At 47.0% G+C, this 17,548-nt stretch overlaps 2 protein-coding genes across 10 annotated transcripts in view; one reads left to right on the top strand and one right to left on the bottom strand.

Moving 5' to 3' along the window:
• Nucleotides 1–6,386, bottom strand: part of LOC130293908 (zinc finger protein 585A-like) — a 36,408-nt gene extending 30,022 nt beyond the window's left edge. For 2 of the 3 annotated variants that reach the window (XM_056543159.1, XM_056543161.1), the window contains exon 1: nucleotides 6,038–6,158. In XM_056543159.1, the coding sequence (XP_056399134.1) occupies nucleotides 6,038–6,052 (15 nt within the window). In that variant the 5' untranslated portion in view covers nucleotides 6,053–6,158. Of the gene's footprint in view, nucleotides 1–6,037; nucleotides 6,159–6,257 lie in introns of those variants that run through there. The other variant, XM_056543160.1, reaches the window with a different exon arrangement.
• Nucleotides 6,085–17,548, top strand: part of LOC130293910 (transmembrane protease serine 3-like) — a 60,830-nt gene continuing 49,366 nt past the window's right edge. For 2 of the 7 annotated variants that reach the window (XM_056543173.1, XM_056543166.1), the window contains exons 1-2: nucleotides 6,785–6,818; nucleotides 10,047–10,114. The gene's annotated coding sequence lies outside the window, so the exon portion shown is untranslated. Of the gene's footprint in view, nucleotides 6,184–6,581; nucleotides 6,650–6,753; nucleotides 6,819–10,046; nucleotides 10,115–17,548 lie in introns of those variants that run through there. The other 5 variants (XM_056543167.1, XM_056543172.1, XM_056543170.1 and 2 more) reach the window with 5 other exon arrangements.

Below are 17,548 nucleotides of genomic sequence, written 5' to 3'. Positions count from 1 at the left end.
TGGGGAAACACTGATCAAATCTATTGGCACCATGTTATAGAGCAAGAAGAGCTGAGCAAATATATATATATATATATATATATATATATATATATATATATATATATATATATAAAAAACTTTGTGGTCATTCTTTCGGCGGAATTCAAGCGGAATCCATTACTGTCTAAGGCAATGTCAGTGCGGTCCTGGCACCAACTGAATTAGTCGCCGCCGGTCACACTTGGAAATTCCGTAGGGTGAACTATAATATATCTCAACTGGCTCCAGAAAGTTAAACAGATTTGTAAATTACTTCTATTAAAAAATCTTAATCCTTTCAGTACTTATGAGCTTCTGAAGTTAAGGTTGTTCTTTTCTGTCTAAGTGCTCTCTGATGACACGTGTCTCGGGAACTGCACAGATTAGAAGAGGTTTGCTATGGGGATTTGCTTCTAAACTGGGCGGTTCCCGAGACAGGTGTCATCAGAGAGCACTTAGACAGAAAAGAACAACCTTAACTTCAGAAGCTCATAAGTACTGAAAGGATTAAGATTTTTTAATAGAAGTAATTTACAAATCTGTTTAACTTTCTGGAGCCAGTTGATAATATATATATATATATATATATTATATATATATTATATATATAAAGTTTTTTCCTGGATAACCCCTTTAAGGAGAGATCTAAGTGTATTGGACTTTAGATTTAGTTTTTTTAGGGGGTTCCCAGACAGGGCTTTATCCCTTTTCAATATAGAGGGGGTAATAAAGAATCGCTGGTGAATAAGTCAGCTAATAAGGCAGTCTGGTCAAGACTTTTGCCCTTTTCCCTATAGGGAACATACGCACACTCAACTGAAATGAGCGTACATGTGTATAGAGGGGTTATAAAGAATCGCTAACTGGGACTTTTCCCACCTCAAACCTGCGGCAAATCCACAGTAGATATAGGGGTCCATTAACCGGAAAGTTTGCCCCCTACAACAGTGGTGTTCAGCTGTTGCAAAACTACAATTCCCAGCATGCCCGGACAGCCAACGGCTGTCCGGGCATGCTGGGAGTTGTAGTTTTGCAACAGCTGAAGGTCCTAAGTTTAGAGACCGACATAGAAAAGGGTGATATTTGCTGAAAATCTGCAACATCGACGTGGAAACAACTGAAGAGACACGGATAGAGAATCACTGCCCTAAGGCCGTGTTCACACCTTCAGGTTTTTAAATTGCAAAATAATGAATGCAAAGCCAGAATAAATCATAACTAGCGGAGATGTAGAAAAGAAAATCTATTTCTGGCTTTGTTTTCATTAAAGGGGAACTCCGGAGAAAACCTTTATTATTATTATTATTTTTTTTTTAAATCAACTGGTGCCAGAAAGTTAAACAGATTTGTAAATTACTTCTATTAAAAAAATCTTAATCCTTCCAGTACTTATTAGTAGAGATGAGCGAACTTACAGTAAATTGGATTAGTCACGAACTTCTCGGCTCGGCAGTTGATGACTTTTCCTGCATAAATGAGTTCAGCTTTCCGGTCCTCCGGTGGGCTGGAAAAGGTGGATACAGTCCTAGGAAAGAGTCTCCTAGGACTGTATCCACCTTTTCCAGCCCACCGGAGCACCGGAAAGCTGAACTCATTTATGCAGGATAAGACATCAACTGCCGAGCCGAGAAGTTCGTGACGAATCGAATTTACTGTAAGTTCGCTCATCTCTACTTATTAGCTGCTGAATACTACAGTGGAAATTCTTTTCCGTTTGAAACACAGAGCTCTCTGCTGACATCACGAGCACAGTGCTCTCTGCTGACACCTCTGTCCATTTTTAGGAACTGTCCAGAGTAGGAGAAAATCCCCATAACAAACATATGCTGTTCTGGACAGTTCCTAAAATGGACAGAGATGTCAGCAGAGAGCTCTGTGTTCCAAAAAGAAACGAATTTCCGCCGTAGTATTCAGCAGCTAATAAGTACAGGAAGGATTAAGATTTTTTAATAGAAGTGATTTACAGTTGAGAGATTGAGTGATTTACAGTTGATTTTTCACCGGAGTACCCCTTTAACTGCAATTACAAAAACCTCAACTTGTGAACGCAGTCTAAAGTGTGGATGCCGCCAAGACGCATAACACTGATCAGACTCCCCACAGCTGAAGGCTGTCAGGGCATTATGGGAGTTGTAGTTCTGCAAGGGTTGGAGACCGCTGCCTTAGGGGTCGTTCACACTCTTTGTTTTTGCGGGTTTTCCGCTGCCTATTTGAAAGGGGGCGGGCTCTTCTCGGCTGTCCGAAGCAGGTTTTCCGCGGCGGAATTTACGCTGCGGAAAATCCGCCGCAGTCCCTGCTGACTTCAATGGGGCTTGCGGCAGATTTTCAGTAGCGTAGATTCCTCCGTGGAAAATCTGCGGCGGACAGCCGAGAAGAGCCCGCCCCCTTTCAAATATGCAGCTGAAAACCCGCAGAAACAAAAAAGCGTGTGAACGCACCCTTAAAGGGGTACTCCAGTGAAAAATGTTTTCTTAAATCAACCGGTGCCAAAAAGTTACACAGATTTCAAAATTACTTCTATTTAAAAATCTTAATCCTTCCAGTACCTATCAGCTGCTGTATGCTCCAGAGGAAGTTGTGTAATTATTTCCAGTCTGACCTCAGTGTTCTCTGCTGACACTTCCGTCCATGTCAGGAACTGAGGTTTGCTATGGGCAGTTCCTGACATGGATAGGTGTCAGCAGAGAGCACTGTGGTCAGACTGGAAAGAACTACACAACTTCCTCTGGAGCATACAGCAGCTGAAAAGTACTGGAAGGGTTTATATTTTTAAATAAAATAAAAATATTGTTTTTCACCGGAGTACCCCTTTAAAGGGGTAATCTGGCCCTAATACATCTTATCCCTTATCCAAAGGATAGGGGGATAAGATGTAAGATTGTTGGGGACCCCCGCAATCTGTCGTTCCATACCCATCTTTGTGAGCTCGCCGCAACGCTGGAGGCTCCGAGTGTGTAGCGTAACGACCACAGGGCAGGAGTATCGTGATGTCATGACTCCGCCCCTATGTGACATCACGGGGCGAGGCAGCTCACAAAGGTGGTGCGCAATGACAGATTGCGAGGGTCCCCAGCAGCAGGACCCCCGTGATCATACATCTTATCCTCTATCCTTTGAATAGAGTATAAGATGTATTAGGGGCAGTGTACCCCTTTAAAGGGGTACTCTGGTGGAAATTTTTATTTATTTATTTTAAATCAACTGGTGCAAAGAAGTAAAAACAGATTTATAAATTACTACTATGTAAAAAAAAAAATCTTAATCCTTCCAGTACTTATCAGCTGCTGTATAATACAGAGAACGGTTTTTTTTTTGTTTGTTTTTTTATTTCCTTTCTGTCTGACCTCAGCTCGCTGCTGACATCTTTGTCCATGTCAGGAACTGTCCAGAGCAGGAGCAAATCCCCATAGAAAACCTCTCCTGCTCTGGACAGTTCCTGACATGGACAGAGATGTCAGCAGAGAGCACTGAGGTCAGACAGAAAGGAAATTAAAAAAGAAAAAACTTTCTCTGTATTATACAGCAGCTGATAAGTACTGGAAGAATTAAGATTTTTTAAATAGAAGTACATTTACAAATCTGTTTAACTTTCTGGCACCAGCTGATTATAAAAAAATAAAATAAAAAATAATTCCACTGGAGTACCCCTTTAAGAGCTCATTTTAATTGTAAGCAATTCCTTCCGAGTCCTTTATACACATGCGCACGTTCAGCCGAGTTAAGCATGCAAATGTTTTCTAAGAAGAAGAAACAAAATAAAAAATAAGAAGTACTATGCCGCTGCCAGACACCTTGTGTGTCTCATCTTAAAACAAAAAGGAATTGAAGATGCAATTCGGCATATACTTTTATTTCTCCATAAATAGTCTGTGGGGGGAGAGCAGAGATACTCCAGCTGTTTCAAAACTAGTTTTGCAACAGCTGGAGGCACAATGGTTGGGAAACCCCGATCTAGAAATTTCTAAATGCTGCATTTTGACTCCTGAGACATGTTTTCGGGCGTAACTATAAAAGATGCCTAAGCAAGGTTTGTTCCCTGTTTTCCCTATAAAAAGAACACATGCACACTCCACCGAGATGAGCATCCACGTGTATAGAAAGGTTAAAAAGAATCGCTAACCACCAAATGACCTAATAAGGCAGTAATCTCTAACTGTTGTGGTATGGCCAGGACTTTTGCCCCTTTTCACTACAGAGAACATACGCAAGCTCAACCAAGACGAGTGTGCACGTATATAGAAGGGTAATAAAGAATCGCCAACAACCATTTCAGCTAATGAGGCAGTAAACTGTTGCAGAACTACAACTACCATCATGCCCTGACAGCCTTCAGCTGAGGAAAGTTTAATCGGAGCTCTGTTTCTTATTGTTTTCCATGCTTTAGGGGTCTTGTCTGTGAAATAGGACCAGATAACATATGCACGCTCCACCAAGATGAGTGTCCATGTGTATGGCGGAGTTATAAACAATCTCCAACAACAACACAAAAAAAAAGAGCTAAAAAAGGTAGTGACGTTCAACCTGTGGCTCTCCAACTGTGGCAGTCTGGACAGTAACTTTTGCCCTTATCATTACAGAGAACATATGCATGCTCAGCCGAGATGAGCATGCATGTATATAGAGGTGTTAAAGAACCTTCAACAACAAATGAGCTAATACGGTAGTTCTCTCCAACTGTAGCAGGCCAAGACTTTTGCCCCTTTTCACTATAGATGACATATGCATGCTCAACCAAGATGAGCATACATGTGTACATAGGGGTTATCAAGAATCGCTAACGACCATGCGATCTAATAAGGCAGTGATCTTCCAACTGTTGCGGTCAGACCAGGACTTTTGCGCCTAGAGAACATATGCAAGCTCAACCGAGATGAGTGTGCACATATAGAGAGACAGTACTAAGATTAATATAACGATTCAATCAGCTAATAAGGCTGCCATCCCAACTGTTGCATAACTACAAACACCAGCATGCCCTGACAGCCTTCGCTTCTATGCTTTAGTGTTCCCACTAAAACAAACGTGTCTCCGGCCGCTGCAGAACCACAACTCCCAGCATGCCCTGTCGGCCTTCGCTTCCACATTTAGTGTTCCCCCTAAACAAGCGTGTCTCCGGCGGCTACAGAACCACAACTCCCAGCATGCCCTGACAGCCTTCGCTTCCACGCTTTAGTGTTCCCCCTAAACAAGAGCATCTCCTGCAGCTGCAGAACCACAACTCCCAGCATGCCCTGACACGCTTTAGAGTTCCCCCTAAACAAGCGTGTCACCGGCTGCTGCAGAAACACAACTCCCAGCATGCCCTAACAGCCTTTGCTTCCACGCTTTAATGTCCTGCCTAAACAAGCGTGTCTCTGGCAGCTGCAGAACCACAACTCCCAGCATGCCCCAACAGCCTTCGCTTCCACGCTTTAGTGTTCCCCCTAAACAAGAGTGTCGCTGGCGGTTGCAGAACCACAACTCCCAGCATGCCCTAACAGCCTTCGCTTCTACGCTTTAGTGTTCCCCCTAAACAAGCGTGTCACCGGCGGCTGCAGAACCACAACTCCCAGCATGCCCTGACAGCCTTTGCTTCTACGCTTTAGTGTTCCCCCTAAACAAGAGTGTCGCTGGCGGTTGCAGAACCACAACTCCCAGCATGCCCTGACAGCCTTCGCTTCTACGCTTTAATGTTCCCCCTAAACAAGAGTGTCGCTGACGGTTGTAGAACCACAACTCCCAGCATGCCCTGACAGCCTTCGGCTGTCAGGGCATGCTAGGAGTTGTGGTTCTGCAGCCGCTGGACACACAAGGGCTCGGCAGGGGGCACCATATTAAAAGGAGCCCCATGCTATCTGCGCATACGGCGTTCTAATAAAAAAACGGATGCATGATCCAAGTGCGAACTGCGCCCAATTTTGCATTTCTGCGTCCCCAGCACCTTCCGCCATTGCAATTCCCACCCCCCATTACACGGTGACATTCCAATGCAATTGGGCACCCCCCCGCCAGCCCCCAAAAAAACAAAAAAACTTACAGATGCAGCATGCATACAATGAATTACTGCCAGGCGGCTGTCACCTTCCCTGGGATCTCCGCTGCCAGGAGTGCAGCTCTGGGGGTCCGCTGCATTCACCGCCGTGAACCCCGGGATGGCCAGCGGCTCTGCACAGCACCCAACGGGTTAAACGGAGCGAATGTCGCCCTGGAGCGGAGGAGGGGGGAGGGGGAGGAGTACGGACCCGGCTCATACTCACCTGGGTGCTGGGAGAGGGGTGTGCGGGGGTCAGCTGGGCGGCAGGAGGGCAGCGGACATTGGGGGGAGTAGACACAGGATGCTTTGTGCAGGGGGGAGGAGGAGAGACACTGATGTGCAGGGGAGGGAGGGGGGGGGGAAGGCGACGGAACTGCCGTACAATGTCTACGGAGGCCGGAGTGGGACAAACTGACTCGAAACGCGTATTTCCTCCTGCTCTCTCTTGGAGGAGATTTATCAAAACCCTGACCAGAGGATAAAGTTGCCGAGTTGCCCATAGCAACCAATCAGATCGCTTCTTTCATTTTTGAAAAGGGCCTCTGAAAAAAAAAAAATGAAAGAAGCGATCTGATTGGTTGCTACGGGCAACCCGGCAACGTTTCCTCTGGACAGGTTTTGATAAATCTCCCCCCCCCCCCAATAGACGTGACTAATTATAAAGAAACCGTTGCCCATAGCAACCAATCAGATCGTTTCTTTCATTATTAACAAGTCCTCTGAAATATGAAAGAAGCAATCTGATTGGTTGCTACGGCAACCCGGCAACGTTTCCTCGTGACAGGTTTTAATAAATCTCCCCCCCCCCATTAGATGTGACCAAATATAAAGAAACTGTTGCCCATAGCAACCGATCAGAGCGCTTCTTTCATATTTAAAAAGGTCTCTGAAAAAAGAAAGAACCATTCTGATTGGTTGCTACGGGCAACGTTTCCTATGGACAGGTTTTGATAAATCTCCCTCCCAATAGATGTGACTAAAAATAAAGAAACCGTTGCCCATAGCAACCATTCAGATCGCTTCTTTCATTTTTGAAAAGGCCTCGGGGAAAAAATGAAAGAAGCGATCCATACAAAAAATATGGAGAAAAACTGTTCCAGGCTAACCCCCCCCCCCCCCCCCCCCCAAAGGACGAGGGGGCACTCCCTCCGTCTGGAGAAGAAAAAGTTTAGTCTCAAGGGGCGACACGCCTTCTTTACCATGAGAACTGTGAACTTATGGAACGGTCTACCTCAGGAACTGGTAACAGCAGGAAAAATTAACAGCTTTAAAACAGGATTAGATACATTCCTGGAACAAAATAACATTAATGCTTATGAAGAAATATAAAATCCCATCCCTTCCCCAATGTCGCGCCGCACCCCTACCCCTTAATTCCCTGGTTGAACTTGATGGACATATGTATTTTTTCGACCGTACTAACTATGTAACTATGAAACTATGATTGGTTGCTACGGCAACCCAGCAACGTTTCCTCTCGACAGGTTTTGATAAATCTCCCCCCCAATAGATGTGACTTAAAATAAAGATACTGTTTCCCATAGCAACCGATGAGCTGGCTTCTTTCATTTTCTTTTTTTTAAGTTCTTTTGTACTTTCGTTTTTTAATTTTCCTCCTGGCTTTCTAGTAGCCATAATGCTTTCGATTCGAGGGCTTGTTTGTTTGTCTGTTTTTTTGGGGGATTTTTTTAGTTTTGTTAAAAAATGTTTTTACACCACCGATTGTACTTTGTAAGGACATCATTACATTTACCACAAAATCTACAGCGAAACGTATTAATTCATTAACTTAATTAATAAAAAACAGAAAAAATGCAATTTTGTAAATATTGGGGACTGCCGTTTCGACGCAGTGTAGTTTTCGGTACAAGTGGCACATTAGCTTTTTGTTGGGGGTCCATAGGATTACAACGATACCCAATTTATAAGGTTTCATTTTATTTTACGACTTAAAAATATTTTTTTTTACTTTTTGCATGAGAACAAATAAAATTGTCCTTTTTTTGGACCCCTATAACTTTTTTATCCCCGTATACGTGAGGGCTCATTTTTTCTTTTTCTTTGCCGTGATCTGTAGGTTTATTCGGTACGATTTATTTTCTTTTTTTTATGGGACTTTTTGATTTCTTTTTATTATTTTTATCTGCTATAGGAAGTGACTAGAGATGAGCGAACTTACAGGAAATTCGATTCGTCACGAACTTCTCGGCTCGGCAGTTGATGACTTTTCCTGTGTAAATTAGTTCAGCCTTCAGGTGCTCCCGTGGGCTGGAAAAGGTGGATACAGTCCTAGGAAAGAGTCTCCTAGGACTGTATCCACCTTTTCCAGCCCACCGGAGCACCGGAAAGCTGAACTAATCTATGCAGGAAAAGTCATCAACTGCCGAGCCGAGAAGTTCGTGACGAATCGAATTTACTGTAAGTTCACTCATCTCTAGAAGTGACCAAAAATCGGCAATGGTTCGGACATGTGCGCACGCAGCCACATAGGTTTATGTTTATTTTTGCTTACAATATTTTATTTGAAAAATGGGAAAAGGAGGGTGATACACTATTTATGAGTTAAAGGGGTATTCCAGGAAAATACTTTTTTTTTTTTATATATATCAACTGGTTCCAGAAAGTTAAACAGATTTGTAAATAACTTCTATTAAAAAATCTTAATCCTTTCAGTACTTATGAGCTTCTGAAGTTAAGGTTGTTCTTTTCTGTCTAAGTCCTCTCTGGTGACACGTGTCTCGGGAAACGCCCAGTTTAGAAGCAAATTCCCATAGCAAACCTCTTCTAAACTGGGCGGTTCCCGAGACACGTGTCATCAGAGAGGATTTAGACAGAAAAGAACAACCTAAACTTCAGAAGCTCATAAGTACTGAGAGGATTAAGATTTTTTAATAGAAATAATTTACAAATCTGTTTAACTTTCTGGAGCCAGTTGATATATATAAAAAAGTTTTTTTCCTGGATAACCCCTTTAACATGCAGTAACTTATTATTATTATAATTTTTTACTACTTAGTAGTCCCCATAGAGGACTTTTGATTGTAGTCCCCATAGCAACTTTTGATCACATACACTGGACAATGAACAGCATTGATCAGTGTTATCGGCGTTCCATTACTACAGGCTGCCTACAGTGATGGAACGCTGATCGGACGGGACAGAGGCATGCTATGGGCAACTGCACCACTTTTTCTTTGCACGGGTTTTGATAAATCTCCCCCATTGTGCGTATTAGCAGCCAGTCAGAGGTATCTATTGGAATCCTGACAAAAAAGGGACACCGACATACACTGTAATGGGGGGCCACGGATGTAATTTATTTTAATGGACTGCAGGCTGCGCTTTTAACCCCTTAACGACGCAGGACGTATATATTTACGTCCTGCGCCGGCTCCCGCGATATGAAGCGGGATCGCGCCGCGAAAAAAAGTTATAGGGGTCAGAAGATGACATTTTTAAACGTATACATTTTCCTGCATGTAGTCATGATTTTTTCCAGAAGTGCGACAATATCCAACCTATATAAGTAGAGGATCATTTTAACCGTATGGACCTACAGAATAAAGAGAAGGTGTCATTTTTACCGAAATATGCACTGCGTAGAAACTGAAGCCCCCAAAAGTTACAAAATGGCGTTTTCTCTTCGATTTTGTCACACAATGATTTTTTTTTCCGTTTCGCCGTGCATTTTTGGGTAAAATGACTAATGTCACTGCAAAGTAGAATTGGCGACGCAAAAAATAAGCCATAATATGGATTTTTAGGTGGAAAATTGAAAGGGTTATGATTTTTAAAAGGTAAGGAGGAAAAAACGAAAGTGCAAAAACCGAAAAACCCTGAGTCCTTAAGGGGTTAAAGGGGTTATCCAGGAAAAAAAACAAAAAACTTTTTTTTTATATATATCAACTGGCACCGGAAAGTTAAGCAGATTTGTAAATTACTTCTATTAAAAAAATCTTAATCCTTTAGTACTTAGGAGCTTCTGAAGTTGAGTTGTTTTCTTCTGTCTAAGTGCTCTCTTAGGCTGACTGCTTTCCGACGTTCCATTCACTAGGAAGCTGGTCCGGACCGACAGGGAAGGTGAGTTAAAGTTTATTCTGTTTACCTTTTGCAGCCCAGGCATAGGGATACAGTATAGTACAGTGGTCTTCAACCTGCGGACCTCCAGATGTTGCAAAACTACAACTCCCAGCATGCCCGGACAGCCAACGGCTGTCCGGGCATGCTGGGAGTTATAGTTTTGCAACATCTGGAGGTTGAAGACCACTGGTATAGAGTGTCAGCGCCGGCGGCCGCAACAAACAGTAGGACGAGGAGGGCAGCGCTTGCGGGTGATATGTGAGTAGTACCCCGATGGGGACAGAGCAGCGCTGGGATAATAATTAAAGGGGTATTCCAGGAAAAAACTGTTTTTTTATATATCAACTGGCTCCAGAAAGTTAAACAGATTTGTAAATTACTTCTATTAAAAAAAATCTTAATCCTTTAGTACTTAGGAGCTTCTGAAGTTGAGTTGTTCTTTTCTGTCTAAGTGCTCTCTGATGACACGTGTCTCGGGAACCGCCCAGTTTAGAAGAAAATCCCCATAGCAAACTCTTCTAAACTGGGTGTTACGCCGAGCGCTCCGGGTCCCCGCTCCTCCCCGGAGCGCTCGCTTCACTCTCTCCGCTGCAGCGCTCCGGTCACGTCCTCTGACCCGGGGCGCTGCGATCCCGCTGCCAGCCGGGATGCGATTCGCGATGCGGGTAGCGCCCGCTCGCGATGCGCACCCCGGCTCCCCTACCTGACTCACTCCCCGTCTGTTCTGTCCCGGCGCGCGCGGCCCCGCTCCCTAGGGCGCGCGCGCGCCGGGTCTCTGCGATTTAAAGGGCCACTGCGCCGCTGATTGGCGCAGTGGTTCCAATTAGGGTAATCACCTGTGCACTTCCCTATATTACCTCACTTCCCTTGCACTCCCTTGCCGGATCTTGTTGCCTTAGTGCCAGTGAAAGCGTTCCTTGTGTGTTCCTTGCCTGTGTTTCCAGACCTTCTGCCGTTGCCCCTGACTACGATCCTTGCTGCCTGCCCCGACCTTCTGCTACGTCCGACCTTGCTTCTGCCTACTCCCTTGTACCGCGCCTATCTTCAGCAGCCAGAGAGGTGAGCCGTTGCTAGTGGATACGACCTGGTCACTACCGCCGCAGCAAGACCATCCCGCTTTGCGGCGGGCTCTGGTGAAAACCAGTAGTGGCTTAGAACCGGTCCACTAGCACGGTCCACGCCAATCCCTCTCTGGCACAGAGGATCCACTACCTGCCAGCCGGCATCGTGACAGTAGATCCGGCCATGGATCCCGCTGAAGTTCCTCTGCCAGTTGTCGCTGACCTCACCACGGTGGTCGCCCAGCAGTCACAACAGATAGCGCAACAAGGCCAACAGCTGTCTCAACTGACCGTTATGCTACAACAGTTACTACCACAGCTTCAGCAGTCATCTCCTCCGCCAGCTCCTGCACCTCCTCCGCAGCGAGTGGCCGCTCCTGGGATACGCTTATCCTTGCCGGATAAATTTGATGGGGACTCTAAGTTTTGCCGTGGCTTTCTTTCCCAATGTTCCCTGCATCTGGAGATGATGTCGGACCTGTTTCCCACTGAAAGGTCTAAGGTGGCTTTCGTAGTCAGTCTTCTGTCCGGAAAAGCCCTGTCATGGGCCACACCGCTCTGGGACCGCAATGACCCCGTCACTGCCTCTGTACACTCCTTCTTCTCGGAAATCCGAAGTGTCTTTGAGGAACCTGCCCGAGCCTCTTCTGCTGAGACTGCCCTGTTGAACCTGGTCCAGGGTAATTCTTCCGTTGGCGAGTATGCCGTACAATTCCGTACACTTGCTTCAGAATTGTCCTGGAATAATGAGGCCCTCTGCGCGACCTTCAAAAAAGGCCTATCCAGCAACATTAAAGATGTTCTGGCCGCACGAGAAATCCCTGCTAATCTACATGAACTCATTCACCTAGCCACTCGCATTGACATGCGTTTTTCTGAAAGGCGCCAGGAACTCCGCCAAGATATGGACTCTGTTCGCACGAGGCGTTTCGTCTCCTCGGCTCCTCTCTCCTCTGGTCCCCTGCAATCTGTTCCTGTGCCTCCCGCCGTGGAGGCTATGCAGGTCGACCGGTCTCGCCTGACACCTCAAGAGAGGACACGACGCCGTATGGAGAACCTCTGCCTGTACTGTGCTAGTACCGAACACTTCCTGAGGGATTGTCCTATCCGTCCTCCCCGCCTGGAAAGACGTACGCTGACTCCGCACAAAGGTGAGACAGTCCTTGATGTCTACTCTGCTTCTCCACGTCTTACTGTGCCTGTGCGGATGTCTGCCTCTGCCTTCTCCTTCCCTGCTGTGGCCTTCTTGGACTCTGGATCTGCAGGAAATTTTATTTTGGCCTCTCTCGTCAACAGGTTCAACATCCCGGTGACCAGTCTCGCCAGACCCCTCTACATCAATTGTGTAAATAATGAAAGATTGGACTGTACCATACGTTTCCGCACGGAGCCCCTTCTTATGAGCATCGGATCTCATCATGAGAGGATTGAACTTTTGGTCCTCCCCAATTGCACCTCGGAAATTCTCCTTGGACTTCCCTGGCTTCAACTTCATTCCCCTACCCTGGATTGGTCCACTGGGGAGATCAAGAGTTGGGGGTCCTCTTGTTCCAAGAACTGTCTAAAACCGGTTCCCAGTAACCCTTGCCGTAACTCTGTGGTTCCTCCAGTAACCGGTCTCCCTAAGGCCTATATGGACTTCGCGGATGTTTTCTGCAAAAAACAAGCTGAGACACTACCTCCTCACAGGCCTTATGATTGCCCTATCGACCTCCTCCCGGGCACTACTCCACCCCGGGGCAGAATTTATCCTCTCTCTGCCCCAGAGACTCTTGCCATGTCCGAATACGTCCAGGAGAATCTAAAGAAGGGCTTTATCCGTAAATCCTCCTCTCCTGCCGGAGCCGGATTTTTCTTTGTGTCCAAAAAAGATGGCTCCCTACGTCCTTGCATTGACTACCGCGGTCTTAATAAAATCACGGTTAAGAACCGCTACCCCTTACCCCTCATCTCTGAACTCTTTGATCGCCTCCAAGGTGCCCACATCTTCACTAAATTGGACTTAAGAGGCGCCTATAACCTCATCCGCATCAGAGAGGGGGACGAGTGGAAAACGGCATTTAACACCAGAGATGGACACTTTGAGTATCTGGTCATGCCCTTTGGACTGTGCAACGCCCCTGCCGTCTTCCAAGACTTTGTCAATGAAATTTTTCGTGATCTGTTATACTCCTGTGTTGTTGTATATCTGGACGATATCCTAATTTTTTCTGCCAATCTAGAAGAACACCGCCAGCATGTCCGTATGGTTCTTCAGAGACTTCGTGACAACCAACTCTATGCCAAAATTGAGAAATGTCTGTTTGAATGCCAATCTCTTCCTTTTCTAGGATATTTGGTCTCTGGCCAGGGACTACAGATGGATCCAGACAAACTCTCTGCCGTCTTAGATTGGCCACGCCCCTCCGGACTCCGTGCTATCCAACGCTTTTTGGGGTTCGCCAATTATTACAGGCAATTTATTCCACATTTTTCTACCATTGTGGCTCCTATCGTGGCTTTAACCAAAAAAAGTGCTGATCCCAAGTCCTGGCCTCCTCAAGCAGAAGACGCCTTTAAACGACTCAAGTCTGCCTTTTCTTCGGCTCCCGTCCTCTCCAGACCTGACCCTTCCAAACCCTTCCTATTGGAGGTTGATGCCTCCTCAGTGGGAGCTGGAGCTGTTCTTCTACAAAAAAATTCTTCCGGGCATGCTGTCACTTGTGGTTTTTTCTCTAGGACCTTCTCTCCAGCGGAGAGGAACTACTCCATCGGGGATCGAGAGCTTCTAGCCATTAAATTAGCACTTGAGGAATGGAGGCATCTGCTGGAGGGATCAAGTTCTCCTGTTATTATCTACACCGACCACAAGAACCTCTCCTACCTCCAGTCTGCCCAACGGCTGAATCCTCGCCAGGCCCGGTGGTCTCTGTTCTTTGCCCGATTTAATTTTGAGATTCACTTTCGTCCTGCCGATAAGAACATTAGGGCCGATGCTCTCTCTCGTTCCTCGGATGCCTCAGAAGTTGATCTCCCTCCGCAACACATCATTCCACCTGACTGCCTGATCTCCACTTCTCCTGCCTCCATCAGGCAGACTCCTCCAGGGAAGACCTTTGTTTCTCCACGCCAACGCCTCGGAATCCTCAAATGGGGTCACTCCTCCCATCTCGCAGGTCATGCGGGCATCAAGAAATCTGTGCAACTCATCTCCCGCTTCTATTGGTGGCCGACTCTGGAGACGGATGTTGGGGACTTTGTGCGAGCCTGCACTATCTGTGCCCGGGATAAGACTCCTCGCCAGAAGCCCGCTGGTTTTCTTCATCCTCTGCCTGTCCCCGAACAGCCTTGGTCTCTGATTGGTATGGATTTCATTACTGATTTACCCCCTTCCCGTGGCAACACTGTTATTTGGGTGGTCGTTGATCGATTCTCCAAAATGGCACATTTCATCCCTCTTCCTGGTCTTCCTTCTGCGCCTCAGTTGGCTAAACAATTTTTTGTACACATTTTTCGTCTTCACGGGTTGCCTACGCAGATTGTCTCGGATAGAGGTGTCCAATTCGTGTCTAAATTCTGGAGGGCTCTCTGTAAACAACTCAAGATTAAATTAAATTTTTCCTCTGCATATCATCCCCAGTCCAATGGACAAGTAGAAAGAATTAACCAGATCTTGGGTGATTATTTGCGACATTTTGTTTCCTCCCGCCAGGATGACTGGGCAGATCTCCTTCCATGGGCCGAATTCTCGTATAACTTCAGGGTCTCTGAATCTTCCTCCAAATCCCCATTTTTCGTGGTGTACGGCCGTCACCCTCTTCCCCCCCTCCCTACCCCCTTGCCCTCTGGTCTGCCCGCTGTGGATGAAATTTCTCGTGACCTTTCCATTATATGGAGAGAGACCCAAAATTCTCTCTTACAGGCTTCTTCACGCATGAAGAGGTTCGCGGATAAGAAAAGAAGAGCTCCCCCCGTTTTTTCCCCTGGAGACAAGGTATGGCTCTCCGCTAAATATGTCCGCTTCCGTGTCCCTAGCTACAAGTTGGGACCACGCTATCTTGGTCCTTTCAAAATTTTGTGTCAAATTAATCCTGTCTCTTATAAACTTCTTCTTCCTCCTTCTCTTCGTATCCCTAATGCCTTTCACGTCTCTCTTCTCAAACCACTCATCCTCAACCGTTTTTCTCCCAAATCTGTTCCTCCCACTCCTGTTTCCGGCTCCTCGGACGTCTTCTCGGTCAAGGAAATTTTGGCTGCCAAAAAGGTCAGAGGGAAAAATTTTTTTTTAGTAGACTGGGAGGGTTGTGGTCCTGAAGAGAGATCCTGGGAACCTGAGGACAACATCCTTGACAAAAGTCTGCTCCTCAGGTTCTCAGGCTCCAAGAAGAGGGGGAGACCCAAGGGGGGGGGTACTGTTACGCCGAGCGCTCCGGGTCCCCGCTCCTCCCCGGAGCGCTCGCTTCACTCTCTCCGCTGCAGCGCTCCGGTCACGTCCTCTGACCCGGGGCGCTGCGATCCCGCTGCCAGCCGGGATGCGATTCGCGATGCGGGTAGCGCCCGCTCGCGATGCGCACCCCGGCTCCCCTACCTGACTCACTCCCCGTCTGTTCTGTCCCGGCGCGCGCGGCCCCGCTCCCTAGGGCGCGCGCGCGCCGGGTCTCTGCGATTTAAAGGGCCACTGCGCCGCTGATTGGCGCAGTGGTTCCAATTAGGGTAATCACCTGTGCACTTCCCTATATTACCTCACTTCCCTTGCACTCCCTTGCCGGATCTTGTTGCCTTAGTGCCAGTGAAAGCGTTCCTTGTGTGTTCCTTGCCTGTGTTTCCAGACCTTCTGCCGTTGCCCCTGACTACGATCCTTGCTGCCTGCCCCGACCTTCTGCTACGTCCGACCTTGCTTCTGCCTACTCCCTTGTACCGCGCCTATCTTCAGCAGCCAGAGAGGTGAGCCGTTGCTAGTGGATACGACCTGGTCACTACCGCCGCAGCAAGACCATCCCGCTTTGCGGCGGGCTCTGGTGAAAACCAGTAGTGGCTTAGAACCGGTCCACTAGCACGGTCCACGCCAATCCCTCTCTGGCACAGAGGATCCACTACCTGCCAGCCGGCATCGTGACACTGGGCAGTTCCCGAGACACGTGTCATCAGAGAGCACTTAGAAAAGAACAACTCAGCTTCAAAAGCTCATAAGTACAGATTTTTTAATAGAAGTAATTTACAAATCTGTTTAACTTTCTGGTGCCAGTTGATATATATATATAAAAAAAAAAAAAAAGTTTTTTCCTGGATAACCCCTTTAAGTCTGCTGGAAATGGCGCACACAGCCCAAATGGTGATTGGTTCTATTGAAGTGAATGGCATCCGTTTACAGTATACGTTGGCACCCCGCTTTCGTCAGGAAGCTGACTGATACATCTGACCGAAGCCCTAATGCAGTGTGAACCTAGCCTTATCCAGGCGAAGTTTCCATACAGAAATGTGTAAATCAAAAGGCGCAGAAAAAGGACACTTGCGCCAAAATAGCGCCAAATATAGACGGAAAAAAAAGTGTAAACACAATGATAAATGCTGGCCTATGTGTGAACATGGGCTCATTGTGAGAAATGGGGCAGGGAAAAACTTGTGTAGGTTTTTATTTTTAGTGCATCTATTAGCAGACACCAGTTTCTCAACCAGGGTGCCTCCAGCTGTTGCAAAACTACAACTCCCAGCATGTCTGGTCAGCCTTTGGCTGGTCCCATACTGCCTGAGAATTTCTTCCTGGGGCCTGGGTGTTTGTCAGCCTCAGCACCCATGTCAGCAACATTTAGCAATCAGATACACCCAGCAGCTGATGTATCCCCTCTTAAAGGAGTACTCCGCTGCTAGACATCTTATCCCCTACCCAAAGTATAGGGGATAAGATGTCTGATCGCGGTGGTCCCACTACTGGGGCCCCCTGCGATCTCCCGCAGCACTCGGTGTTCTAGACAAACACCGGGTTCCTGTGCCAGTGGTCGTGACATCACGGTCACGCCCATTGTGCCGTCATGCCATGCCCCCTCCATTCATGACTATGGGAGGGGCGTGTCGACAGACACGCCCCTCCCATAGACATGAATGGAGGGGGCGTGGTGGCACAATGGGCTTGACTGTGACATCACGATCACGGCCTCTGGCTTCGAGTGTTCTGAACAAAATACTCAGAACTCTGGAGAACCGAAGTACCCCTTTAATCTAGCGCTGATCCACCTCCGTACTGCCCCCGGTGGATGGCGGCAGTAGCTCTTCCTGCACCTTCTCTCATTTAGAGGCTCCTGTGCTACCTCCTGAATGCACAAGGATGTGGGGCTGTCGGAGAGGTGGGGTAGCAAAGGGTGTACCTGACCTCAGTCAATGCGTGACCTACCAACCT

This window comes from Hyla sarda, chromosome 10 (assembly GCF_029499605.1).
Source record: "Hyla sarda isolate aHylSar1 chromosome 10, aHylSar1.hap1, whole genome shotgun sequence".
NCBI classification, from domain to species: domain Eukaryota; kingdom Metazoa; phylum Chordata; class Amphibia; order Anura; family Hylidae; genus Hyla; species Hyla sarda.
This window is presented reverse-complemented; position numbering and strand designations above follow the sequence as displayed.